At 37.8% G+C, this 27,799-nt stretch overlaps 1 protein-coding gene and 1 long non-coding RNA gene across 2 annotated transcripts; one reads left to right on the top strand and one right to left on the bottom strand.

The window, feature by feature from the left end:
• Positions 1 to 1,418: 1,418 nt before the first annotated feature.
• On the bottom strand, positions 1,419 to 6,851 carry LOC131137158 (uncharacterized). Its single transcript, XR_009131858.2, has 3 exons — positions 6,602 to 6,851; positions 3,138 to 3,223; positions 1,419 to 1,775 (listed from the first exon to the last, which is right to left on the bottom strand). It is a non-coding gene; the product is annotated as an uncharacterized LOC131137158 (long non-coding RNA).
• Positions 6,852 to 7,165: 314 nt separating this feature from the next.
• Positions 7,166 to 26,103, top strand: dgat1b (diacylglycerol O-acyltransferase 1b). Its single transcript, XM_058084757.2, has 17 exons — positions 7,166 to 7,565; positions 7,733 to 7,820; positions 10,220 to 10,260; positions 10,577 to 10,662; positions 12,795 to 12,847; positions 13,254 to 13,359; positions 17,453 to 17,581; positions 18,960 to 19,028; positions 19,116 to 19,219; positions 20,152 to 20,190; positions 20,292 to 20,333; positions 20,417 to 20,461; positions 20,554 to 20,666; positions 21,985 to 22,050; positions 22,266 to 22,353; positions 22,447 to 22,509; positions 24,453 to 26,103. The coding sequence occupies exons 1-17, from the start codon at positions 7,318 to 7,320 to the stop codon at positions 24,600 to 24,602; spliced, it is 1,530 nt and encodes a 509-aa protein (XP_057940740.2). The 5' UTR covers positions 7,166 to 7,317; the 3' UTR covers positions 24,603 to 26,103.
• Positions 26,104 to 27,799: the final 1,696 nt, after the last annotated feature.

Below are 27,799 nucleotides of genomic sequence, written 5' to 3'. Positions count from 1 at the left end.
CTGTACTAGTGTGTCGCTATAAATGTGTTCCTGGTTGTCGTGTCAACACATTGAAAACATGTTTTAAAAAAATTTTAAATCACAATTCCGTTATTTATAAATCAAATATTTTCATAGTTAAAGCATAAAAAACTGTTTACAACCTTCTAAATACTGTTTTTAACATCATTAGAGCCCTCTCGACATGAACTAACACCCCTATAGTCACCTTTACACTCATATTACCCAATGTAGTAGACATAATAAGAGAAAATAAGTCATATAAGACATAAATAAAACTCGTATTGGCGTGTGTCGATATAAACGTGTTCCTGGTTGTCATGTCAACACATTGAAAACATGTTTTAAAAAATTTTTAAATCACAATTCCGTTATTTATAAATCAAATATTATCATAGTTAAAGCATTAAAAAACTGTTTACAACCTTCTACATACTGTTTTTAACATCATTAGAGCCCTCTAGACATGAACTAACACCCCTATAGCCACCTTTATACTCGTATTACCCAATATAGTAGACATAATAAGAGTAAATAACTAAATAAAACATAAATAAAACCTGTACTAGTGTGTCGCTATAAATGTGTTTCTGGTTGTCATGTCAACACATTGAAAACATATTTTAAATTTTTGTTATAATTTAACCTTCTAAATGCAGTTTTTAACATTATTAGAGCCCTCTAGACATGAACTAACACCCCTATAGCCAACTTTATACTCGTATTACCCAATATAGTAGACTTAATAAGAGTAAATAGGTAAATAAGACATAAATAAAACCTGTACTAGTGTGTCGCTATAAATGTGTTTCTGGTTGTCATGTCAACACATTGAAAACATATTTTAAATTTTTTTTATAATTTAACCTTCTAAATGCAGTTTTTAACATTATTAGAGCCCTCTAGACATGAACTAACACCCCTATAGGCAACTTTATACTCGTATTACCCAATATAGTAGACTTAATAAGAGTAAATAGGTAAATAAGACATAAATGAAACCTATACTAGTGTGTGTCGCTATAAATGAGTTCCTGGTTGTCGTGTCAACACATTGAAAACATATTTTTTTTTTTTTATAATTTAACCTTCTAAATGCAGTTTTTAACATTATTAGAGCCCTCTAGACATGAACTAACACCCCTATAGCCAACTTTATACTTGTATTACCCAATATAGTAGACATAATAAGAGTAAATAAGACATAAATAAAACCCGTACTAGCGTGTGTCGCTATAAATGTGTTGGGAGATGCGTATCTGCAATAAAAGTCTGACAGTGTAGAATGCTACATAGCATTAGCACCGTCTTCTGAATGACTTGTTTTTGTATTTCAGCCATTTTCATGCTTATTACCATAAGGCAAAAAATGCATGATATTTGCTTCAATATGCATATTTTTGCACTAATAAGCCGTATTTCATGACGGACAGCCACAAAGATGATCCTCACACGGCATCAAATGATACACAAGCGCAATAACCTAACCACTACATCTCACTGGGCATCGACCATAAAGAAGAAACATCTGCGGCGTTCTCTGCAGATGATACTGCATCCAAACATGTCTACATTCTTCCTCCCTGATACGAGCCAGCTAGCAGGCGCTACATCTCCCGCTCACCCTTTCCCAGGGTGAAAGATGGATTGACAGCGTGTGCAGGAGTCCTTGGCTGAACTGCAGAAGTGCTGATGTGGCGCCAGGCTCTCTAACAGCACGATGACGCCTCTATCCGTCTCTCTCTGTGATGCACTCTTCCTCACACGCCAACACACTGCACACAGGTGTGAGGCTCAACAACAACAACAACAACAACAACAACAACAACTTCTAGCACCAGCCTGGTAAACATCTGCACATAGATTTGTCCTCTAATAAGGCATTGATATTTCAATATATTTAAAAAATTAGATTTAAAATGAGGTTTGATGGCGATATCTGCAGTTGTATGTTTCTGCGTATACTGTATATAAATATTAATAAAGTTACATGTTTTTGTTGTATTTTCTTCTCTGTCTTTGATACCCTTCGATTTACTTAAGAAAGTGTTTCAAATAGAGTGGCAAAAATATACCACTTCCACACAGAATGAGAGGACAACCCTTTAACGTCATGCAGTGTGAAAGGTAATGTAGTCCAATGTCATGCCTCATAACATTATTGATGTCTTTCAATATTTTTTTTGACTAGTCAAACCACAAAACAGCAACAATAATTCATTATTATTATTATTATTTTTTATTATCATGATTATTATTTTGCAACATAGTGAGGTCACTCTATTTGAACTGTAATCTAGCGGGGGAACAACTGTAATATAGTTTCTAATCCATGTTGTATTGGAAAATATAACAAATATATCAATACAGACCATCACCTTGTTATTTACTATTTATTTAATATTACTACTATTTTTCATTTACAACTACTGCAAAACCTCGGTTAGCATACTCCCTGGTTTGCATGTTTTTTTTGGTTTATGTAGAAAATGTATGCTGTGTGTGTACATCATTCATTCATTCATTTTCTACCGCTTATCCTCACAAGAGTCGCGGGGGTGCTGATCCGTGGGGTTCCCCAGGGCTCAATCCTGGAACCCCTATTGCCTTTTGGCCAGCTAATATATTGCTTTTTTTTTTTTTTAAACATAACATTTTATGTGAAACTACATCAACTTACCACAAAGTGGTTTCCCTTAGATATTATAGATAAAAATGTATTTCTAGCTACGATTAAATGGGATTAATTCTGAGTTAACTATGGACATAACTGGTAGAAAACGAATGAACGAATGAATGATTATCAACTGGAGCCTATCCCAGCTGTTTTGGGGCGAGAGGCGGGGTACACCCTGGACTGGTGGCCAGCCAGCCAATCACAGGGCACATATAGACAAACAACCATTCACACTCACATTCATACCTATGGACAATTTGAAGTAGCTAATTAAGCTAGCATGTTTTTTGGAATGTGGGAGGAAACCGGAGTACCCGGAGAAAACCCACGCATGCACGAGAGATGGCCGAGGGTGGAATTGAACCCTGGTCTCCTAGCTGTGGTGCGCGCTAACCACTCGACCACCGTGCCGCCCGCTATGAGTTGTTTTTTTTAACTTGAATTCAGTAGTGTTTCTCACCTTTACCAAAATCCCGCAGTACTTGCACCATCTCCTGGTTGCTGCTGGTCCATTCCGCTTCCGTTGCTTTTCCAAGAAGAACATTCCTGCGCATTAACAGCGAGGCCTTTTAATCGCTGACTGGCTGCTTATCTATCAACATCTTTATTACTCCATCAAGTCTCCCATATAATCAGCATCTGTTGTCGCACACACTCGCGGCCAACCTCCAACCACCGTCGCCCTTACACACACACACACACACACACTCGCATAGATTCACACCTACACTCAAACACAAGTTCATGCAACATCACTCAGCTGACCTGAATGATGTTGGGAGTGTGTATTTCTCCTGTGCCTGTGTTAAAGTGAGTCATCCATCCTTCCACGGCTTCATTACAGCCTGCAAGGGCAAACACTATCTCCCGCTCCTTCTGCCGCCCCAGCTGGAGGCAGAGAGATGGAGATATACAGTAGGTAGAAAGTGTGATATCACTTTGCTTTCTCTCCTTTTTCCCTCATCTCTATATTTATCTCCTGTCTCTTCATCTATTGCTTTCTATCTCCGTTTTCAATCATTCTTTGAGTGAGTGCCAGGATGTTTTCGGAAGTAAAATGTCAATATTTTGCATTTGAACCCCAAACCTAAAGAGCTGTGATGCCCCATTTTGCTCTCTTCCACAAAAGATGGAAGCCAGGGGTTAACAAAATTGTCCAGGGGGACCAGAGGGTGCTGGAGCCTATCCCAGCAACCATTCACACTCACATTCATACCTATGGACAATTTGGAGTCGCCAATTAACCTAGCATGTTTTTGGAATGTGGGAGGAGTACCCGGACACAGAGATGGCTGAGGGTGGAATTGAACTTAGGTCTCCTAGCTGCAAGGCCTGCGCGCTAACCACTCTACTAATTTTTTTGTAAAGTTACCTTATTTTTTCCCCACACAAATCCTGTTCACGATATTCTAGATATATTTTTTCACATTGTCAGAGACCTCCAGACATGAAATAACACCCCTATAGTCACCTTGACATTTCTATGACTCAATATTGTCGGACAATTCGGAGTCGCCAATTAACCTAGCATGTTTTTGGAATGTGGGAGGAGTACCCGGACACAGAGATGGCTGAGGGTGGAATTGAACTTAGGTCTCCTAGCTGCAAGGCCTGCGTGCTAACCACTCTACTAATTTTTTTGTAAAGTTACCTTATTTTTTCCCCACACAAATCCTGTTCACGATATTCTAGATATATTTTTTCACATTGTCAGAGACCTCCAGACATGAAATAACACCCCTATAGTCACCTTGACATTTCTATGACCCAATATAGTAGATGTAATCATAAATAAGACATTCATTCATTTTCTACCGCTTATCCTCCCGAGGGTCTTGGGGGTGCTGGAGCCTATCCCAGCTGTCTTGTGGGGGAGAGGCGGGGTACACCATAGACTGGTAGCCAGCCAATCACACGGCACATATAGACAAACAACCATTCACACTCACATTCATACCTATGGACAATTTGGAGTCGCTAATTAGCCTAGCATGTTTTTGGAATGTGGGAGGAAACCGGAGTACCCGGAGAAAACCCACGCATGCACGGGGAGAACGTGCAAACTCCACACAGAAATGGCCGAGGGTGGGATTGAACTCGGGTTTTTCCTTGATTTATTAGTCTAATTTTATCTGTAAAAGTGTTATTTAGTTTTGTTCTCAAACTATGTCATTTAATTTTACAGTTGTTGTTTTTTTTTTTAATAAATAAGACATCCAACTTGCAAGTCATGTTGCCAGTTAGTATGTTAAAAGTTGAAAGCAACTGGCGGGCCGGATTCAAACGCTTGGTGTGCCGCATGTGGCCCCCGGGGCCGTAGTTTGCCCACCCCTGATGTAAGCTATTACTAGCTGTATTTTAACCTCTTTTTGATGACATAGCATATTTGAGAGTAGAGCTAAATGAAAAGATTAAAAAGGTGTGACTATACGTACAATAAAAATGGCAGTCGGAAAGGCAAAGGGTTAGATTGTGTTCCGCTCGGAGGCAACGGCTTTTTTTGGAGAAAGCTCTCGTCTTTTTGAGGCCCCCGGGGGTAAGGCATAAATAATGGATCGCTAAAACCTCTTATTCTCTCCATTTTATATGGCTGGCTGTTATCAAAAATAACTGGATCCGTGGCGCATTAGCAGACTTGCACGCAACAAGAATGGTTTTCGGCGTAAGGCGGACTTACTAGGCAAAAGTTCAACTCATCGTTGTAAAGCAGGGGTCTCAAACATGCGGCCAGCGGGCCAAATGTGGCCCATCGGACACTAGTTTGAGGCCCCCGCCTTCATATGAAAGTTTAATGCTGTATGGTATCATGTACCCAGAAAAAATTATTACGTTTGATTAATGTTCATGTTAAAGGTTAAATAACTGTTAATAGTTATCCTCCCTATCCGTGTGGAAGTGGTAAGTTTTTGGCTATTTAAGTTTAAGGGAAATAACTTGAAGGCTACCGTTTAGGTCGCTAGCTCTCTAGTTTGCGAGTTAGCATGTGTCTCAAGACCCTGCAGTTGCGCAATATGTTGTAAATAGAAAGAGTATAAATGTGACTATAGTCGTGTTTTGTCATGTCTGCAGGGCTCTAATGATGCTTTGTTAATTTTAATCTGAAAAAAATAATTTGTCTACCCACCAACTATATATGGTTTCTTAAATTTTAATTTTTTTTACTTATTACTGATTGATTGATTTTCTTTATTCTTGATTTGTTTATTTATTTTTCGTCTTATTTTGTGTAGAAAAATAAGATATTTGACAACAGTGGAATGTTTTATCAGAGCTTTTCTTGTAGAAAATCGGAACCAAAGCAAAGTTTATTCATTTTTCCGTTTTTTGTCGGTTTTTATTTGGAAAACCTGATGCGGCCCAGTCTCACCCAGACCCTAGCTACAGTGGCCCCCAGGTAAATTGAGTTTGAGACCCCTGTTGTAAAGCTTTGCTTCCAATGGTAAAAATGTGTAAACAAAGATGCTAGAAAAAGCGCAAATAAAAACCAGAGGTACAAGTTGCATAACTTGACTTGGTTTGACCTTTATTATTGAAACTTTATTCAAAGTTTGTGTCCAAGAAATGTTTGCGCAATTACTTATAACGTTTCTATTGATCAGGTTCTCTTATCCCAACAACCAGATACACCCAAACCTCATTACTCTAAAAGACAGGGGGTATAGACAGAGCGGACTGATAAAGCCGGATCAATACTAGTGATCACTTGCCACTGTGACATGTATAAGCACACTGAAGAAGACAGAAGGGGTTCTTTCAACTAGTTTTGGCGACAGGAAGGACTTTGTAGGACTTTGATTGTAAACATACTTCCACTGTGCTGTAGGAAGTCATATTTGTTATAATATTGTATATTTTTAATCTATAGGGCCACACACAAGCGCCACCTAGAGGGCTGCAGAGTAACTTCCGTGTTGCGCCACTTACCTTTGTAGCACAGTTGTAGTATTATCTATGAGACGCTCCGTTGAAATACAGCTTCCAGCCACTTGGTGGCACTGATGTGCTATAGCCAGTTTGTTCAACACGCTCTAACAAACAGAAGAAGACAGCAAACAGTATGGAGTTATGGAAATATGTCCCTGGCAGGATATTAAAAGTTATTGTATTGCTGCACTGAAAATAAATACTGCCATTTTTCTGAAGGTGTCACATTACACTTCCTCCTCATGGTCGCCGTCCCCCAGTGAGCCTCGTAGACAGGGCGAGTTGGCTCCATCCTCCAGTCAATGTCACTGTAGCATCCATAAGGGAACAATCATAGTATTTGAGAACTTACATCACAGCAAAAAAAAAAGTGTCCAAAGTCCATTTAGAATGTAACATCAACGTTATTCTCCTTGAAATGAAAACCCACAAATAATTAGCATAAGTTTAGCTCATACACGCCTTACCGTATTGTGCCTGGTGTGTATTAACCCTCAGGAAAAACAAACGCCGGGTTCTTACGTCGCCCTCAAGTGACGTCATGACGCTCCTACCTGTTCAGTGACAGTGCGGAAATCTGAGTTTCGGGGCGGATTTGCTGGGCTACGACTTCCCCTTTTCATTCTGCTCCCACGCCCATGTTACTCAATACAACAACAACAAGTATGCAACTCCTAAAGTTAAGTTAACTTTAGTTTTGAAGTTTTGTTTCCACCATGGGAGACACGGACACTACCGGGGCCTTGAGTCGCAGGAGAAGGGCAACTTTCGCGGCGGCGCGAGGAGGAGCGAGTATGCAGCCGGCGAATGGGAAGCATACGGCGGCGTTTCATCGCTCAATGACCGCTGCTGACGGTAGAGGAGTCGGCGAGCAGAGGAAAGCCGATCCCTCCTTGGAGAAGACTCGGTCCAAAACAAAGAATGACAAAAATAAACGCAACAATGACATAAATGACAGGTTAAGGTGAGAAAGTGTACCATGGAGTTGTTTACACTATTATGTGTTATAGGCGGTAAGCTAATTTACATGTTAGCTACTTGCTATAATAATTCAGCTTTATTTATTTATTAGCTTGACAACTGGGATATTTGTCCAACGGTGTTTTTTTTCTCTGTTTTAACGCCCTTAAGCTGTCACAAGCCACAGGAGTCCCTGCTGAGTTCATCCAGTGGTTTCAGTAACTACAGGGGGATTCTCAACTGGTGTGTGGTAATGCTGGTAAGATCATGGTTATAAGCACTAACCTACTCAATGATATACTCATTTTATACAATCATTTTTTTTTGCAGTACATCTTCTTAGAAGACAACATTATGCAAGACAGTTGTATCCCATTTTTAGATTTTTTGATTTTATTAACAGGCTAACAGAGGAGACCCGAGTTCGATTCCACCCTCGGCCGACTCTGTGTGGAGTTTGCATGTTTTCTTCGGGTACTCTGGTTTCGGTTTTCTAAATAATAAACACTTTGTTCATTCAAACAGAGTGTGTCTCCTACAAAGTGAATGAAGGGCAGAGCCTTGGTTAGCGTCAATAATTTGATCCAGAAAGTCCAACTCTAACCGAAACGGACGCTAACCAAATAAATGTTTCCCATAAGAAATAATGTAAATTCAAAGAATTGGTTCCAGAAATGGGCTGCACGGCGAAGGAGTGGTTAGCGCGCAGGTCTCACAGCTAGGAGACCTGAGTTCAATTCCACCCTCGACCATCTACAGGCTCCAGCACCCCCACAACCGCTTTTGAGGATAAGCGGTAGAAAATGAATTAATAAACAGTTGCTATGATAAGCATGACAGCACATGTTATTATTAGCATATTTATTATAATAAATTCTGAAGTATTATTAGTACCAACATTTCACTTTTTTTACCAACATTTTTCCTTTTTTTATTTTTTTAATTTGTCATTTTATTTAATGGCATTTATTTTTATTATTATTATTTTTAGAGCAACATACAGTAGCTATGATAAGAACTTCAAGTAATCTCTAGTTTTGTGTTGTAGATGACAGCACATATTATTATTAGCATATTTATTATAATGAGTTTATTTGTAATAAATTGTGATGTATTATTAGTACCAACATTTAACTTTTTTTGCCAACATTTTTCCTTTTTTATTTTTATTTTTTTTATTAATTTATTAATTTGGCATTTTATTTAATGACATTTATTTTTTATTGTTTTTAGAGCAACATACAGTAGCTATGATAAGAACTTCAAGCAATCTCTAGTTTTGTGTTGTAGGTGACAGCACATATTATTATTAGCATATTTATTATAATGAGTTTATTTGTAATAAATTGTGATGTATTATTAGTACCAACATTTAACTTTTTGCCAACATTTTTCCTTTTTTTATTTTAAATTTTTTATGTTTATTTTAGTTGGCATTTTATTTAATGGCATTTATTTTTTTTATAGCAACATACAGTTGCGATGATAAGAACTTCAAGCAATCTTTAGTTTTGTGTGAGTTTATTCATAATAAATTGTGATGTATTATTAGTACCAACATTTCACTTTTTTGCCATCATTTTTCCATTTTTTTATTTAAAAAAAATTATATTTATTTTAGTTGGCATTTTATTTAATGACATTTATTCATTTATTTCCTTTTTTTTAATTTTTTTAGTTCAAGACACAATTGTCTTGATGCTCACTTGTGTTGCCAGCTATTTACACAATAAATATTTCATTTTCAGTGGCTAGTAAATCTCTACTGCTATACAGGCTGTACACTGACTTTTCATTTTTATTCACTTTTGTGAGGTACTGTGAGTAAATTTTGAGTTAAAGTGACTTATTATATGTTGAATCTTGTCGCTAGATATGAAACAAGACATTGACAAAGGAGTAGTGATTATGACCTTTTGGTATTAATGGAAAATATCGACAATTTTCATTGAGTCTGTACTGCTTGATAAACACCCACTTGCGTTCAGGAACACTCAATTTATCTCTTATGTGTCAGATTTGGTCTCTTGCCAGTTGAAACTCTCTATAAATGCGCGTCTTGGCAAGGTGCTGTATTTTAGATCAATATTGCTTAAATGTAGCCGGAGTAAGTCTTGACGTTTAGTCAGATCTACCTCAGATAAGATCAAATGTGTGCGCTCACAACCCCCGATTATTTACAGCTGAGGCACAATGATGGAATCCAAAAACGGCTACGTCAAGGCATTTTACGGAATTTCTTCACTCACAAAAAAAAAAAAAAAAAAAAAAGGGGAGTGAATATGAGAGAATAGGAGGGATGGGGATGAGGCTCCAGCAAAGCCTGCCTGCTTGCTAATCCAGCCTTTGAACACAGATCGTTGTGTTCATCGCGAGAGGTTTTCCTTCATTCCGACTGAACTTCTGTCCCATCCCCAGGCATTGAGCCTTTGTGTGGGGTAATGAGATATCACAATCTATTCAGAAATAGGAAAAGGGAGCCGGGGAGATAATAAGAATGACAAGAGAAAAGTACGGTAAGAAAGAAGAACAAAGAATTGAAAGAGAAAAAAAAAAAATTTTTTTTTTTGAATGTATCCCATTAGTGAAGAAACAACAAAAAAGCAATTGAAAAGTGTCGCCATCTCTAACATCTCTAACGATTTATCTCGATTTCAGGTACTTAGTAATGCTCGCCTCTTCCTAGAAAACCTATTAAGGTAAGCAAGCGTATTTCTCTTATTTTATTCCATGATATTTCTTTTATTAAATCATTACTGTTTCAACGCCAGTGTTGTGTTTATTAGCATAATGCTGCCAATTATTGAGGTGTGCCATAAGTTCAACTTGATTCAACAGCGCCCCTGCTGGTTGGAACCAAGTAGTGCACTCCCATTATGCCTCAGTCGATTCACAACACAGTCACTGATTGACTCTCCAATGCTTTATAATTGTATACAATATTTTTTTTAACAGTTTTCGCTTTTTGTAGATGAAATTGCTAACATTTTTCCATACATGTTTTTCTATCGGCAGGTATGGGGTTCTGGTGGACCCGATTCAAGTGGTTTCCTTATTCCTGAAGGACCCCTACAGCTGGCCAGCGCCGTGCCTGGTGATTGGTAGGTAGACATGCAGCTCAGGTTAGCCCCAAGGCAAAATTCACTATTTTTAAATTTTTTTATTTTTTCATTGCTGGAGCCTATCCCAGCTGTACCCAATATAGTAGATGTAATCATAAATAAGACATTCATTCATTTTCTACCGCTTATCCTCACGAGGGTCAAGGAGGGTGCTGGAGCCTATCCCAGCTGTCTTTGGGCGAGAGGCGGGGTACACCCTGGGCTGGTGGTCATGCAGTCAATCACAGGGCACATATAGACAAACAACCATTCACACTCACATTCATACCGATGGACAATTTGGAGTCGCTAATTAACCTAGCATGTTTTTGGAATGTGGGAGGAAACCGGAGTACCCGGAGAAAACCCATGCATGCACGGGAGAACATGCAAACTTTTTTTTAAAAAAACATTTTTTTTTAATTTTTTTTAAATTTATTTTATTTATTTTTAAATTATTTTTATTTTTTTGTATTTTTTGTATTTTTATTTTTATTTTTTCATTTTTTTTAGAGAGAGGGAAACAGAAACAGCAACAGCAACAACAATCATTATTACTGTAATAATAGCATACCAATAGCATAAAGACATCAAGGATAAATAGAAATGAGCACATATGCAGTGCTTTTTGTGTGTTAGCAAAATTAATATGGCTTTTTATTATGATGGCACATGAAACTTCTCCCTAAGTTGTGACACAGAGGCATATTTTTTTTTAAATGCTTAATACGTAAATCTGCAATGGCGCAGCTCAGCTTGTCTCCAGAGAGATGGCCACCTGCCCTATATAATGATATACTGCAGATATACTGCATAGGTAGGTATTGTACTGCAAAGAAAAGAAGCCACATAAGCCACTTTTGTACCACCTGACCATCCCGGAGTCAACTTTGTTCTCCGATACTCATCCTCCCTCCGAAGTACTTCAAGACCAATTAAAATAAAAAAAATCATTTTTAAAAAGTAATTGCAAGACTTTGATAGTCAGAAAATATTGGAAAATATAACAGTGGGTTAGAAGAAAGATAATTACTGCACTGCACACCTACTGGTATTATTGATCTTTCGCTGGAGTTAACTTCTTTAAAAATGGTTTTCTTTATTTTTCTCGAGCTGCTGCACTTACATAATATAACTTTAGATTATTCGATTTATTATAGATAGATATTAGATTATTAGATTTTTTTTTTACTAATAATTTCATAAATGGGCGGTTGAGTGGTTAGCGCGCAGACCTCACAGCTAGGAGACCAGGGTTCGATTCCACCCTCGGCCATCTCTGTGTGGAGTTTGCATGTTCTTGTGGGTTTTCTCCGGGTATTCCGGTTTCCTCCCACATTCCAAAAACATGCTAGGTTAATTAGCGACTCCAAATTGTCCATAGGTATGAATGTGAGTGTGAATGGTTGTTTGTCCATATGTGCCCTGTGATTGGCTGGCCACCAGTCCAGGGTGTACCCCGCCTCTCTCGCCCGAAGTCAGCTGGGATAGGCTCCAGCACCCCCGCGAACATCGTGAGGAAAAACCGGTAGAAAATGAATGAATGTTTTGCTGGCTGCATGGTGTCTGAGTGATTAGCACGCAGGTCTCACTGCTAGGAGACCCGAGTTCGATTCCACTCTCGGCCATCTCTGTGTGGAGTTTGCATGTTCTCCCTGTGCCTGCGTGGGTTTTCTCCGGGTATTCCGGTTTCCTCCCACATTCCAAGAAAAAACATGCTAGGTTAATTAGCGACTCCAAATTGTCCATAGGTATGAATGTGAGTGTGAATGGTTGTTTGTCTATATGTGCCCTGTGACTGGCTGGCCACCAGCTGGGATAAGACAGCTGGGATAGGCTCCAGCACCCCCCACGACCCTTGTAAGGATAAGCGGTAGAAAACAAATTAATATTTTTGCTCACTTTTTGTCTCCCATAGCATAGCGTTATGGCCAATTAGGTAAATTAGATAATGACATCATCTCGAAGCGCACCCAACCCAACAACCCCTTGCCACAAATAGATCGCAGTCCAGTGAGAAAACGATTGCATTACTAAACTGCCACATTGTAAAACTATCATAAAAATTTGACTAAATGTGTTGCAGGCAAATACAATATCATTTCTTGATCTTCACATCTTATTCCCAACAGTGTCCAACGTCTTCATCGTGGTGGCCCTCTACACAGAGAGACAACTCTCGAAGGTGAGTCGGAGAAACTCTGGATTATTTAATTTGATTGCTTACACACGCAGAGCTGAAAGTTTGACTGAACTTATGAATTCATAACCACCGGCTGGATCCTAGAGGGGGATTATTTTTGTACGGCTATCCATCAAAACTGACTAAGTGACGCTCGCCATGTTTTACCAGTAAAACACGGAATTTGTTTCACCATCTGCATTTAGGGCATCTGTTAAGAAACATTATAAGCCTTTTAAAAACTTTATCGGGTCTCCATAAAGTCCTAAAGTGGTTGTGGTTCTGCTCCGGGAATTACTCAATCACACAGTATATAAGCACCTGTAATCGCAGTATGTTGGATGTCGGTTGCTGATTTATTGCAGCCAATCACAACTGACCCCGTGTGTCTTTTTGTCCTCCTGCTCAGGGTTCATTCGGCGAGCGTGTGGGCTTACTCGTTCACTTTCTTAATATGGCTGTCATGCTAACATTCCCCGCCGCTGTGGTCCTCACGGTGCCCTCGGTGACCCCAGGTAAAATGTTGTTTACTGTTGTTAAAATGCAATTTATCTTGCACCCCTTCTTCCCTAAATTAACTACTAGCCAGATAGCAGCGTGGCAGGCTAGCTGACTGGAATATTGCCATCCATCGTCTCGGAGCAGCAATACTGTCAACCGGTAACGTGTCACAATGTGTGCGAAATAGAAAACAACGTCATTGCGCTAAAGATTAAAAGGGCATCGGCGTCTTTGCCCTTCAAAGAAACAGTTGAGCCGTTTGATGGTGCCGTAAAAGACGACTCTTATAAGGCAAGTCATAATTGGAGCCGGTTAGTGGTAATGAACCAGTTGGTCATGACTGGATTGTATCCAGCTGGCAGAGAACGAGGAGAGCGGTAAAGGAGGAGAGAAGCGATGCCAAAAGAGTGTATGGTTTGCAGGACAGGGTCATCCAAGGGTCATTGTCTTCTCTATTCATCACGCAATCCATAAAATACTGTATATATTTAAAAAGAAGTTTTATACTGCCTTTAAAACGGCCACAAGGTGGTAGAAGTGCATTTGATAAGAGCTCAAATGGAGGAGTGTAGCGTGCAAAAGGTTAGGTAAGTGTAGGTACATTTTAATGCATACACACACACACACATATTTCAGTTTAAAATATGAAAATTGTAAATACTTTGTGGTGTTACATTTCAAACATTTATTTCTTTAATTAATGAAAACTCAAAAATGCACTCTCATCATGGAAAGTCATGGTGTCACACCCTAATCGACAAATTAACTCAATTAGCAAATTAATTTTCATTTATCATGGGATTGATTAATTCATCATCACAAGTTTTTTTTTTCTGAAGGAAAAATCTCGTCACAAGATCATGTGACACCCCTAATTGTTCTTTCAGTTCTTTTAAACATGCTCTGACCTATAAATGAAGTTAAAATGTCGTATTCTCGTGTTAAAATGACGCCAAAGTTTCAGATAACAAGTTTTACGCATTTGGAAGTGAGCCTTTAAAAAAGTTTGGTATAGCCCAAAATGCTCTGTTTTCAAAAGGCGTGGTAAAAGTGTTCCTTTGTGATGTCACAGGGAGCGGACTTCGGCTGTGTTCGAAACAGCATACTTGCCTACTTTTTTTGAGTATGCGAGAAGTTCCCGGATACATACTGCATTCGACAGAAATGTTGAGTATGTATCGTCAGATTAGTACTCGTAGATGTCAATACACAAATTACCCAGAATGCAATGCGATGTGACGTCACCGGGACGAGATCAGTCCAAACGGCGGTGACAAGCACAATATGTCGCGAGTTGGTTCGCTTCTTGTTTTCAAAGTAAAAGCAGTGATTTATCACGATGTTTTTTTTTTGTATGAGAAAAGTAAGCGGTGTTTTATTTTGTGAAAATAACCGGAAGTGCGTTGCTCACTTTGGCTAGCTTAAATTTTGCCGACTTCATCCAAACTAAATTGTACACAATTGGTATTTGGACAAATAAATGGCACAATGAGCGTACCCGGAGGCGGACCGTAGGTGGAATAAATTAAAACAGACCGTTTTGGCAGGAAGTGCAAATCAAAGGAATAGGTGCAGATTCTGGAAAATCTAAAAAAGTTTTTTGTGTGTGTTATTGTGTGTAGCTGCTCTATAGAAGACCACAACTCAATACTCAGACTTCGTTATATACGGGTTGCAGATTGCCCGCACTCAGTTAACGCGGACCTACGTTTCCCGGAAGTCCTCGGGAGCACATGAGAGTGTGACTCTGGAACAGATAAGCTTTAAGGTTTCAGTCCCATTCATGTGCTTTAGAATTTAGACTTAGTATTGGCTGTCCTGCATGGTTGTCATGCACGTTTTGTCACTGTGCTTTACTTGCTGCATTGCACCGCAGATACTACCTGTATACACAGAGTCGCTACCTCAGGCTGGGTACAATTGCTTTTACAAAGTTGTATGCCCTTCACCCTAATCAACTGGCTGATGTAAATAAATTCCCCACCAAGGTCACTTTTGTCACCTCACCCCCCCAAAAAAAGTTTCACACCATTACCATAATACAGTATGGCGAGTACAGATTCTTGGCATTGCTTCTGTCCTTTATTCTACGCTCTAGTGCGGGCATGTATAATTTTATGAGACATATTATGAGGTAGATAATGGGTTTCTTGTAAATGCATGGTAATTTGGTTGTTCTCTTGAATGCATTACTCCAAGATGTTGACTTGGCATTGAGATTAGTTTAATGTCCAAACACCATAAAAAAAAGGGGGAATGTGTCGCTTCTGCTTTTTGTGCCCCTAACCCCCCCTCTCTTCCACCTCCCATCTTGTCCTGTCCTCTCCTCTTACTGGGTGGTGAATGAGGAAAAGGTATCAGCCCATCTGTCTGTTCTCCTCCGCACTCTGCGGTTCACACCGGAAGGGCAGTAAAGGAGGGCAGGTGTGTGAGGGTACGGCCATGAGAGTGTGTGTATGCACGCGCGCTCGCCCGCCGCAATGGCCAATGGAAAAAGACAAAGAACAAAACTGCGGTCTTTGCTACTACGTATGCACAAAGGAGTATTAGAGTCTCTCTCTCCAGCGAATGGCTGCTTGGGGAGATGTTCAAGTTTTGAATATTATTTATAAAATTTATTATTTAATCTAATCAGTAATGTTATTTTTTGCACTACAGAATATGACTTTTACCATTTGACAAACTGCACGGTGGACGAGTGGTTAGTGCGTGGGCCTCGCAGCTAGGAGACCGGAGTTCGATTCCACCCTCGGCCATGTCTGTGTGGAGTTTGCATGTTCTCCCTGTGGGTTTTGTCCAGGTACTCCCACATTCCAAAAACATGCTAGGTTAATTAGCGACTCCAAATTGTCCATAGGTATGAATGTGAGTGTGAATGGTTGTTTGTCTATATGTGCCCTGTGATTGGCTGTGTGGCCACCAGTCCAGGGTGTACCCCGCCTCTCGCTCGAAGACAGCTGGGATAGGCTCCAGCACCCCTGTGAATGAATATTATTTAATCTAATCAGTGATGTTATTTTTTGCACTACAAAATATGACTTACCAGTTGACAAACTGCACGGTGGCCGAGTGGTTAGTGTGTGGGCCTCACAGCTAGGAGACGGGAGTTTGATTCCACCCTCGGCCATGTCTGTGTGGAGTTTGCATGTTCTCCCTGTGGGTTTTGTTCGGGTACTCCCACATTCCAAAAACATGCTAGGTTAATTAGCGACTCCAAATTGTCCATAGGTATGAATGTGAGTGTGAATGGTTGTTTGTCTATATGTGCCCTGTGATTGGCTGCGTGGCCACCAGTCCAGGGTGTACCCCGCCTCTCGCTTGAAGACAGCTGGGATAGGCTCCAGCTAAGCCCCGCGACCCTCATGAGGATAAGCGGTAGAAAATGAATGAATTAATTAATTCATGAATTAATCACACAATAAACAAAAATAAACAAAAATCATTTTGCCGGCCTCAATATATCGCCATGACAACGCATATCTGTTTTACTCGTCTCTTGCTTCCAAACAGACAGATAGGTTGTTCCATAGAACAACGGCATGAACAGAGTGAGCTCTTTTGCCAGTGGCTTTGTCTCGGTGGGGGGAGGCGGGGCCCCTAGCATACAAACACATAGCACAAAAGAGTGTAACGTAGTAGAAATTACATTATATATTTTTTCATTGTACTTTTTTTAAAAGTAATGTTAAAATATCATCCCCATATATACTAGTATCCATACATAATTAATCAGGGAAATTATGCTAATATATAAAACATGATAATACAACATATACAGTATGTATAATTAATAAGTGCAGTGGCCCATGTCCCACCCCTGCACAAAGATTTGTCAGCGAGTGAGAATAGTTGAATGGTTGTGTATGTGCGTGTCACAATGATCACCATGGTCACCTGCAAATGTCTGGAGGCCACATTAAGCCAGAGAGACAGATGGCAAACGAATATTATCTGCTGTGATTCGACGCCAGGTGTTCTGACCTGCATCTCACCCTACTGGCAAAAGAGTCTTTATTTCTATGTGCATGTATTTGGCTCCGATACTGCATGACAAGAAGGTACTACTTCATTTTCAGTATGAAATTGCCATGTCTTCTTCTGTTTTAGTCGGCGGCACCTTCGTGCTGGGTGCTTACACCATTCTCTTCCTTAAGCTCTACTCCTATAAGGACGTCAACATGTGGTGTCGGGAGATGAGTAGCATGAAGGCCAAGAAGCTGGCAAGGTCACTGTCTTGTAAGTTCCTCACACACAGAAGCAGTACAAAGGCCTCGCCATCATACAGCGACATCATTTGCTCATGTTCTGACAGTGACATCTGTAGGCAGGCGGTTGTTACTGCAGTTGCATCTATTCTCAACTTGTGTTGTTTTAGGCCGTAATATGGGGTAATAAGGCGGCACGGCGGTTGAGTGGTTAGCGTGCAGACCAGGTTTCAATTCCATGCATGTTCTCCCCGTGCATGCGTGGGTTTTCTCCGGGTACTCCACATTCCAAAAAAAAAACATGCTAGGTTAATTGGCGACTCCAAATTGTCCATAAGTATGAATGTGAGTGTGAATGGTTGTTTGTCTATATGTGCCCTGTGTACCCCGCCTCTCGCCCAAAGACAGCTGGGATAGGCTCCAGCACCCCCGCGACCCTCGTGAGGAAAAAGCGGTAGAAAATGAATGAATGAATGAATGAATGGGGTAATAACTACAAAATTGTACTGCAAAAAAGGTCAGTAAGGATAATTAATAATGCCGCCTAACTCCTTATTTCTAAAATCACAAATACTTCAACTTGCTGATGATATAGTTAATCTTCAAACAGCTAAAAATAATGCATAAGGCTAAAAATAACCAATTAGCTAAAAATGTCATCCAATACTTCTCTACAAGTGAGGAGAAATACTACATTTAAAGAACTACATTTGAAACACTTATATGCCAGGACTATGTTAAAAAGCCATAGCATTTCAGTATGTGGAATCAAACTATGGAATGGATTGAGTAAGGAAATCAAACAATGCACAACGATGAGCCAATTCAAGAAACAATACAAGCAGTTGATGTTTGCTAAATACAAGGATGAAGAGTCTTAAACCAGTCATGATGTGCTATACATATCACTATATTGACACTTACTATGGTACACATTATGTCATTGGATGCTCATATCACCTCATACTTCAGTACATGACAAAAATAAAAATAAAAATATATTTTTTTAAATAAAATAAAACTAAAATAAAACAAAAATAAATAATTAAAATAAAATAAATCACTTAAATTATATTAGGAAAGCAGGAAGTGAACAAATGTAACAGTTACTGATTGTAAAAGTACCAGATGCAGGGGTAGGATTTAATAAAACTAAAATAAATCATTAAAACAAAATAAAATAAAATAAATCACTTAAACTATATTAGGAAAGCAGGAAGTGAACAAATGTAACAGTTACTGATTGTAAAAGTACCAGATGGAGGGGTAGGATTTAATAAGCTTTGCTTCTTCCTACTCCTTTTGATCATGTGGAACTGTGAACTGATTATGTGATGCATTCAATTGTAATCTGATGCATGTTCAAATGAAATAAAACCATTACCATAATGTGTGCTGTGTCTTTATAGGTCCTTCAACACAGTATTCCAATGGAGAGGAACGTAAGGTGTGTTACCCTGGCAACCTCACCATCAGAGGTACTTGACTGCAGTTTGTGTTGTGCCTTGAGTCATTCTGTAACGCGCCGGGTATGTCACTTGTACTTCCTGGTTGTGTGTCTGCAGACCTGTACTACTTTGTCTTTGCTCCGACTCTGTGCTACGAGCTCAACTTTCCTCGCTCTCCCAACATACGTATGAGTTTCCTTCTGAGAAGACTTTTTGAAATGGTGAGGAAATATCTTCTCTGTGTTTATAATTTATTTTGTTTTGATAACAAGTTATGTATTTTTAGTTTGTTACTTAAGTTTGTTTTTAGTTTGTTACTTAATATTGTGGATCTCAAGGTTTGCACATTCAAATAATAGGTTAGCACACATTTGTGATGCTAATTTTAAGATAACAGTGATGTCACTGATGGGCGGCACGGCGGTCGAGTGGTTAGCGCGCCGACCTCACAGCTAGGAGACCAGGGTTCAATTCCACCCTGGAGTTTTGCATGTTCTCCCCGTGCATGCGTGGGTTTTCTCTGGGTACTCCGGGTACTCCAGTTTCTGGCCACCAGTCCAGGGTGTACCCCGCCTCTCTCCCAAAGACTGCTGGGATAGGCTCCAGCTCCCCTACACAACCCTCGTGAGGAAAAAGCGGTAGAAAATGAATGAATGAATGATGTCACTGATGGGCGGCACGGCGTTCGAGTGGTTAGCGTGCCGACCTCACAGCTAGGACACCAGGGTTCAATTCCACCCTGGAGTTTGCATGTTCTCCCCGTGCATGCGTGGGTTTTCTCCGGTTTCCTCCCACATTCCAAAAACATGCTAGGTTAATTAGCGACTCCAAATTGTCCATAGGTATGAATGTGAGTGTGAATGGTTGTTTGTCTATATGTGCCCTGTGATTGGCTGGCAATCGCCTCTCGCCCAAAGACAGCTGGGATAGGCTCCAGCACCCTTACGCGATCCTTGTGAGGAAAAAGCAGTAGAAAATGAATGATATCACTGACACTAAAAACACCAAAAAAAGGTTTATGTCTTAAAAAAATATATTTAAAAAAATGTTTTTTGTCTTATATTAAGGTCAATGCAGTACTTGTACGTGTATATTGCTTCACAACAAATAACTTAAAGTAATAATATAAAGTCATGTGTGTGTTTTTCCCCAGCTGTTCCTCATCCAGATGTTAGTCGGTCTTACCCAACAGGTAATCTGTCATATTTTAACTCATATTTTTAACATTAAAGTGAATTCGGGCTTCCTTTAAAATCAATTCTAAGCTCTTTTCTCGTCTCCTTTGGCTCCCAGTGGATGATTCCCATCATTCAAAGCTCCATGAAGCCACTCGAGGTGAGAAAGAGAGCACGGCACGCAGCAAAGCGACTATGTTCTTTTTTTAATTGCAATTTCTTATTTCTTCTTTTGTATGGTAGGAGATGGATCTATCTCGGATGACTGAGAGACTCTTACGATTGGCCGTGAGTCCGTATAGGAGTATATTCCTTATAGCAGTTTGTTTTGAGTTCCTGCATCCGTCTCGTGTTTATGCGGATCCTGGTGTGTCTTATAGGTTCCCAACCATTTGCTTTGGTTAATGTTTTTCTACTGGTTCTTCCACTCGTCTTTGAACTTCACAGCGGAGCTTCTGCGCTTCGGAGACAGACAGTTCTACAAAGACTGGTGGTAGATAATCTCTCTGTGATGTCTCTGTTTGCTTTATTTTATTTTTATTTTCTCTTTCTTCAATTACATTACATCGTTAACACGTGACCGAGAATGATGTTTGTGATAATAATAATAATAATAGGAGTGTAAACAGAGGACCATTTATATGTAGTATAAATGATGTGGACAAAAGTATTGGGACGGCTGTAGGAAGATACTAATGATAAAAATGTGGTATTCCTCATCTAAGCATATCTGAATGGACCTCACGGACACTGGGAACAGAAAAGGTCCAATAATAATAATAATAATAACAATAATAATAATCATGATAATAATAATAACAATAATGATAAAAATAATAACAATAATAATAATAGCGATAATAATAATAACAATAATAATAACAATGATACCAATAACAATTATAACAATAAAAATAATAACAATAATAATAACAATAATAATAATAATCATGATGATAATAATAATAACAATAATGATAAAAATAATGATAATAATGATAATAATAACAATAATAATAACAATAATACCAATAACAATAATAACAATAATAACAATGATAATCGTAATAATATTAATAACAATAATAATGACAATAATAATGATAATAATAACAATAATAATAATAATAACAATACCAATAACAATAATAGAATGATAATAGTAATAATAATATTAATAACAATAATAATAACAATAATAGAATGATAATAGTAATAATAATATTAATAACAATAATAATAACAATAATAATGATAAAAATAATAATGACAATAATAATGATAATAATAATAACAATAATATCAATAATAATAATAATAATAATGACTTAACTTGACTGTTTACCATGGTTGATGAAATTGTGATAGACTTAGAAATGTGTCATAATAATGAAAGTGTCATAAAAATAATAATAACAAAAATAATGATAATAATAATAACAATAATACCAATAACAATAATACCATAACAATAATAATAATAATGTTTGTGAGTGACTTGACTGTTTACCATGGTTGATGAAATTGTGATAGACTTAGAAATGTGTCATAATAATGAAAGTGTCATAAAAATAATAATAACAATAATAATGATAATAATAATAATAATAACAATAATAATAATAACAATAATACCAATAACAATAATAATAATAATGTTTGTGAGTGACTTGACTGTTTACCATGGTTGTTGAAATTGTGATAGACTTAGAAATGTGTCATAATAATAATAAAAAGTGTCATATCCACTGATCCATTATTTAAGCCCTGTAAAGCCTCGATATCCCTTTTCGCTGACTCGTCTTTTTCAGGAACTCGGAGACGGTGACATATTTCTGGCAGAACTGGAACATCCCCGTTCACAAGTGGTGTCTCCGGTGAGTTATTCACTCTACTTAACTTGGGAAGACGCTGCAGTGAAATTCCTAGAAGCGAACGCAAAGGGAGCGGCGGCTTTGATGCAGGCAGACTGTACATACAATAGCACAATACAGGCGCCAGTCACAAGTACAATGAGTGTGTGTGTGTGTGTGTGTGTGTGTGTGTGTGTGTGTGTGTTTGTTATGATGAGTTTCCTCATGTGTTCCCGCAGGCACTTTTACAAGCCGTTGCTGAGGAGAGGATTTAGTAAGATAGTCAGCCAATCAGCCGTCTTCTTCTTGTCCGCTTTCTTCCACGAGGTAAAGAGACCATAAAAAAAATGTGTAAAATTCAAGAAAGTCATATTTATGATGCCATTTTATTGTTTTATTTTTTTTTATATCTGTGTCTAGTATCTGGTGAGTGTCCCTCTGAGGATGTTCCGACTTTGGGCCTTTATGGGCATGATGGCTCAGGTAAGCAAATTCTGGAGGTACGAAGTAGGTCTTTAAAAAGAAATGGGAGAGAAACAAAAAAAAAATATTAAGCAATTTATTGTAAAGAAACTATGAAAGTGAAAGACTTTTCATCAGCTCATCATAAGGTTCAGACCATAGATCCAAAAAAAAAACATAAAAAAACATAAAATAGAATGAAAATGTTCAGAAAAGGACTCAATAATGAGTCTAATAATTCTTTTTTAAAAAGACTGTTGAAAAAGCCTTTGCCTTTTGCAACATCTCCACATAGCCATCTGCTGTTTGACGCCCCTGCACAACATCTGGAAGTGATCCTAGTATGTCATAATTATTGTACTAGTCTAGAAATAGTAGCTGACAGGAGGCAGAACTAAAGACGTTTGGATTTTCATTGGGATGGACAGCGTTAGAAATGAGCCGATCAGAGGAACATCCCACGTTTAGATGTCTGGGAGACAAGGAGACAAGGTCAAGGGAGGCCAGACTGAGATGGTCTGGCCGTGTGAGAAGGAAGGATTGTGATTATATCGATGGAAGGATGCTGAGATGGAGCTCCCTTGGGAGACCAAAAGGAGGTTCTCGGGTTCTTAGATGTGATTAGAGGAGAGGACATGTATGTGATGGAGGCTGACAGACAGAGGAAGACGGAAAGGAGAGGATAACATCCGTGTCGTCCATGGCAACCACTAATGGGACAAGCTCACTGTAGAAGAAGAGGAATTATTCTATAAAAGCGTGAGGCTGGGAGATTGCGTAGAGACTTTTAAGGGTGGTGCAGCAGCTTGAGAAAAATGAAGAAAAACATGCAATAAAGAAGGACCGGTATATATTATAATCTCGGAGGGGAATTTTCTATATCATCATGATGATGGTACCTTTCATAGGAGTGTAAACAGAGGACCATTTATATGTAGTATCAATGATGTGGACAAAAGTATTGGGACGGCAGTAGGAAGATACTAATGATAAAAATGTGGTATTCCTCATCTAAGCATATCTGAATGGACCTCACGGACACTGGGAACAGAAAAGGTCCAATAATAATAATAATAACAATAATAATAATAATAATCATAGTAATAATAGTAATAACAATAATAATAATTCTAATAATAATAACGATATAATAACATTTGTAATAATAATAACAATAATAATAATAATAATCATAGTAATAACAATAATAATAATTCTAATAATAATAACGATATAATAACATTTATAATAATAATAACAATATAATAATAATAACAATATAATAATAATAACAATATAATAATAATAATAACAACAACAATAATAATATAATAACATTAATAATAATAATAACAATACTAATAATAACAACAATAATAACAACAACAATAATAATAAAATTAATAATAATAGTAATAACAATAATAATAATGATAATAGTAATAACAATAAAACCAACAAAAATAATAATAATAATTATAACAAAATAATAACAACAATCATAATAAAAATAATAATAATAATAACAACAACATTAATAAAATAATAATAATAATAACAATATTAATAAGAAATAATAATATAATAATAATAATAACAATTATACCAATAATAATAATAATAATAATAACAATAATAATAATAACAACAATAGTATTAATAAAAAATAATAATAACAATAACAATTATACCAATAATAATAATAATAATAACAATAATAACAACACCAACAATAATAATAATAATAAAAATAAGTCCCAATACATTTGTCCATACAGTTTATCTCTGTTACCGTGCTTTGCTGATTGGTTGGAATAAATCAGGTGGTACTACTACCTTTATTGTGAGCGAATCAACTATATACGACTACAACTTCATTAGCATAGCAGGTCAGAGACTTCTCTCCTGTTCCTAAAAAAAAGCATTTATGTTGTTTGTTTGTTTTTTTTTATTCTGTTGATTAGCTTCCATTAGCCTGGCTTGTTGGTCACTACCTGCACGGCAATTACGGCAACGCTGCTGTGTGGATTTCGCTCATAATTGGCCAACCGTTCGCCGTCCTCATGTACGTCCATGACTACTACGTCCTGCACTACAGACAAGAAGCGGACTGATTGGTAGAAACACGCACTCTCAGTTCTTATACGTCATATGGATCATCCATCGGAGCATTATTTTTTTTATACATTTGCATATAATGTTTATAATAACACAGGCCGTCCCATTTTTTTTTTTTTTTTTTTTGAAACGTGTGATGTTGATTGTGAATACGAACACTGCTGTCCTCATGTATCTGCTGGCCAGCATGATATAACATTACCTTTAAGACACCTCTAACTTCTGGTGGAGGCTTTTACTGTACATACTGTACTACATACAGTAGGAAATCAAAAAAGAACAACGTACTTGACTATTGCAGTATTTGTGCAAACAACACACCTTCAACTATGGCAGATATGCTGCTGTCAGTTTTGTCATGGTAATACTTTTGTTTTGCATTACTTAATTTTGTTTGGGGGTCGAGCGGTTAGCATATGAAAAATGCATATTTGGGTACAAAGTTCGAATGATTGTTTTCTGAAGTGCCTTTCGTAGATATTATACTTGTGTTAAGTGGCTTTTACTTTGTCCAGTGTTACTGTGAAATGAGCACAATAATGAAAAACAACGTATGCTGGTAAGTAGGGGTGACACTAAATCAGGGGGGGTGGGCAAACTTTTTGACTCGCGGGCCGCTTTTGAGTATTTTACGTTTATAATTCTAACAGTCCATATTTAATTATTTGATTTTTGTCTTAATAAGACATCCGACTTTCAAGTTATGTTGCCAGCTGTTGTATGTTAAAAGTTGAAATACTTAGAAAGCAACAGACGGGCCGGATTCTAACGTTTGGTGGGCCGCATGTGGCCCCCGGGCCGTAGTTTGCCCGCACCTGTCACAAGATCTCACCAGATTAAAAGGTTTCTCGTTCAGAAAAAAAAAACTGTCTTGTGGGTACTAGGCACACAATAAATGAAAAGGAACTCGATCATTTTGCCGGTTTCAATATATCGCCATGAGAAATGAAAAGGTTTTCCTCGCCTCCAAACAGGCAGGAAGAGGGTTCACTCTGTGCATTGGCATATTTTTCCATAGACCAACATGAGCCATTTGTCAACCAGCTTTTGTGTTGTTGTCAAGTGTTTCTTAAAATAAATGTGAATTTTAAAAGAAAAAAAAAACCTTTTTTGTGTTATCAACCATCGGACCAAAAAGTAAAAACTGATAAATGTTGGTATGACACTGAAGTGGACATGCAGTAAACCATACTGTGTGTGTGTGTGCTTGTCACCCTGACACGGGGACACGGGTCTGTGGGTCTGTGGATCTGCTTTTTATCACACTGACAGCGATTTAAACAGCTGGTCTTCAGCACATCACTGACATTTGGTTCAACAACGACTTTGGGGAATTTATAGTAGAGTCAAATCTAAATGAACAACCCATTCAAAATAGAATTGCTATGAGCTCTTATGAAATTGGGATTTTATTTAAGAAGTTTGCAGCAATAAATCTGCCAAACTGGTGAAATAGGTCAACAAAACTAATATTGTGTGACTTATACTCCAGTGCGACTTATGTATGTTTTTTTTGACCTCGTTATGCATTTTTGGCCTTGTGCGACTTATACTCTGGAGCGACTTATGTATGTTTTTTCTACCTAATTATGCATTTTTGGCCATGTGCGACTTATACTCCAGTGCGACTTATGTATGTTTTTTTTCTACCTAATTATGCATTTTTGGCCTTGTGCGACTTATACTCCGGAGCGACTTATGTATGTTTTTTTCTACCTAATTATCCATTTTTGATCTTGTGCGACTTATATGCCGGAGCGACTTATGTATGTTTTTTTTCTACCTAATTATGCATTTTTGATCTTGTGCGACTTATACTCTAGTGCGACTTATGTATGTTTTTTTTCTACCTAATTATGCATTTTTGGCCTTGTGCGACTTATACTCCGGAGCGACTTATGTATGTTTTTTTTGACCTAATTATGCATTTTTGATCTTGTGCGACTTAAACTCCGGAGCAACTTATGTATGTTTTTTTCTACCTAATTATGCATTTTTGATCTTGTGCGACTTATATGCCGCAGCGACTTATGTATGTTTTTTTTCTACCTAATTATGCATTTTTGGCCTTGTGCGACTTATACTCCGGAGCAACTTATGTTTGTTTTTTTCTACCTAATTATGCATTTTTGGCCTTGTGCGACTTATGTATGTTTTTTTTCTACCTAATTATGCATTTTTGATCTTGTGCGACTTATACTCCGGAGCAACTTATGTATGTTTTTTTTTTTTTACCAAATTATGCATTTTTGGCCTTGTGCGACTTATACTCCGGAGCGACTTATGTATGTTTTGTTTTTTTTACCTAATAATGCATTTTTTGCCTTGTGCGACTTATACTCCGGAGCAACTTATGTATGTTTTTTTTCTACCTAATTATGCATTTTTGGCCTTGTGCGACTTATACTCCGGAGCGACTTATGTATGTTTTTTTTGACCTAATTATGCATTTTTGATCTTGTGCGACTTAAACTCCGGAGCAACTTATGTATGTTTTTTTCTACCTAATTATGCATTTTTGATCTTGTGCGACTTATATGCCGGAGCGACTTATGTATGTTTTTTTTCTACCTAATTATGCATTTTTGGCCTTGTGCAACTTATACTCCGGAGCGACTTATGTATGTTTTTTCTACCTAAGGATGCATTTTTGGGCTTGTGCGACTTATACTCCGGAGCAACTTATGTTTGTTTTTTTCTACCTAATTATGCATTTTTAGCCTTGTGCGACTTATGTATGTTTTTTTTCTACCTAATTATGCATTTTTGATCTTGTGCGACTTATACGCCGGAGCAACTTATGTATGTTTTTTTTTTTTACCAAATTATGCATTTTTGGCCTTGTGCGACTTATACTCCGGAGCGACTTATGTATGTTTTGTTTTTTTTTACCTAATAATGCATTTTTTTGCCTTGTGCGACTTATACTCCGGAGCAACTTATGTATGTTTTTTTTCTACCAAATTATGCATTTTTGGCCTTGTGCGACTTATACTCCGGAGCGACTTATGTATGTTTTGTTTTTTTTACCTAATCAGGCATTTTTGGCCTTGTGCGACTTATACTCCAATGTGACTTATGTATGTTTTTTTCTACCAAATTATGCATTTTTGGCCTTGTGCGACTCTGGAGCGACTTATAGTCCAGAAAATACGGTATTTATATTAGCCTCCGATTGTTTTTCTATGATATT

This window comes from Doryrhamphus excisus, linkage group LG17, assembly GCF_037039965.1.
Source record: "Doryrhamphus excisus strain RoL-2023G ecotype Guam linkage group LG17, RoL_Dexc_Guam_v1.1, whole genome shotgun sequence".
NCBI lineage: Eukaryota > Metazoa > Chordata > Actinopteri > Syngnathiformes > Syngnathidae > Doryrhamphus > Doryrhamphus excisus.
The sequence above is the reverse complement of the archived record's forward strand: the minus strand, read 5'-3'. Positions and strand labels throughout refer to the sequence as shown.

Coding starts and splice junctions, on each gene's coding strand:
- dgat1b (XM_058084757.2), top strand. CDS start 7,318: ATGGGAGACACGGACACTACCGGGGCCTTGAGTCGCAGGAGAAGGGCA. Junction 10,663..12,794: donor AGCGCCGTGCCTGGTGATTG/GTAGGTAGACAT, acceptor TATTCCCAACAG/TGTCCAACGTCTTCATCGTG. Junction 20,334..20,416: donor GCTCCATGAAGCCACTCGAG/GTGAGAAAGAGA, acceptor TTTGTATGGTAG/GAGATGGATCTATCTCGGAT.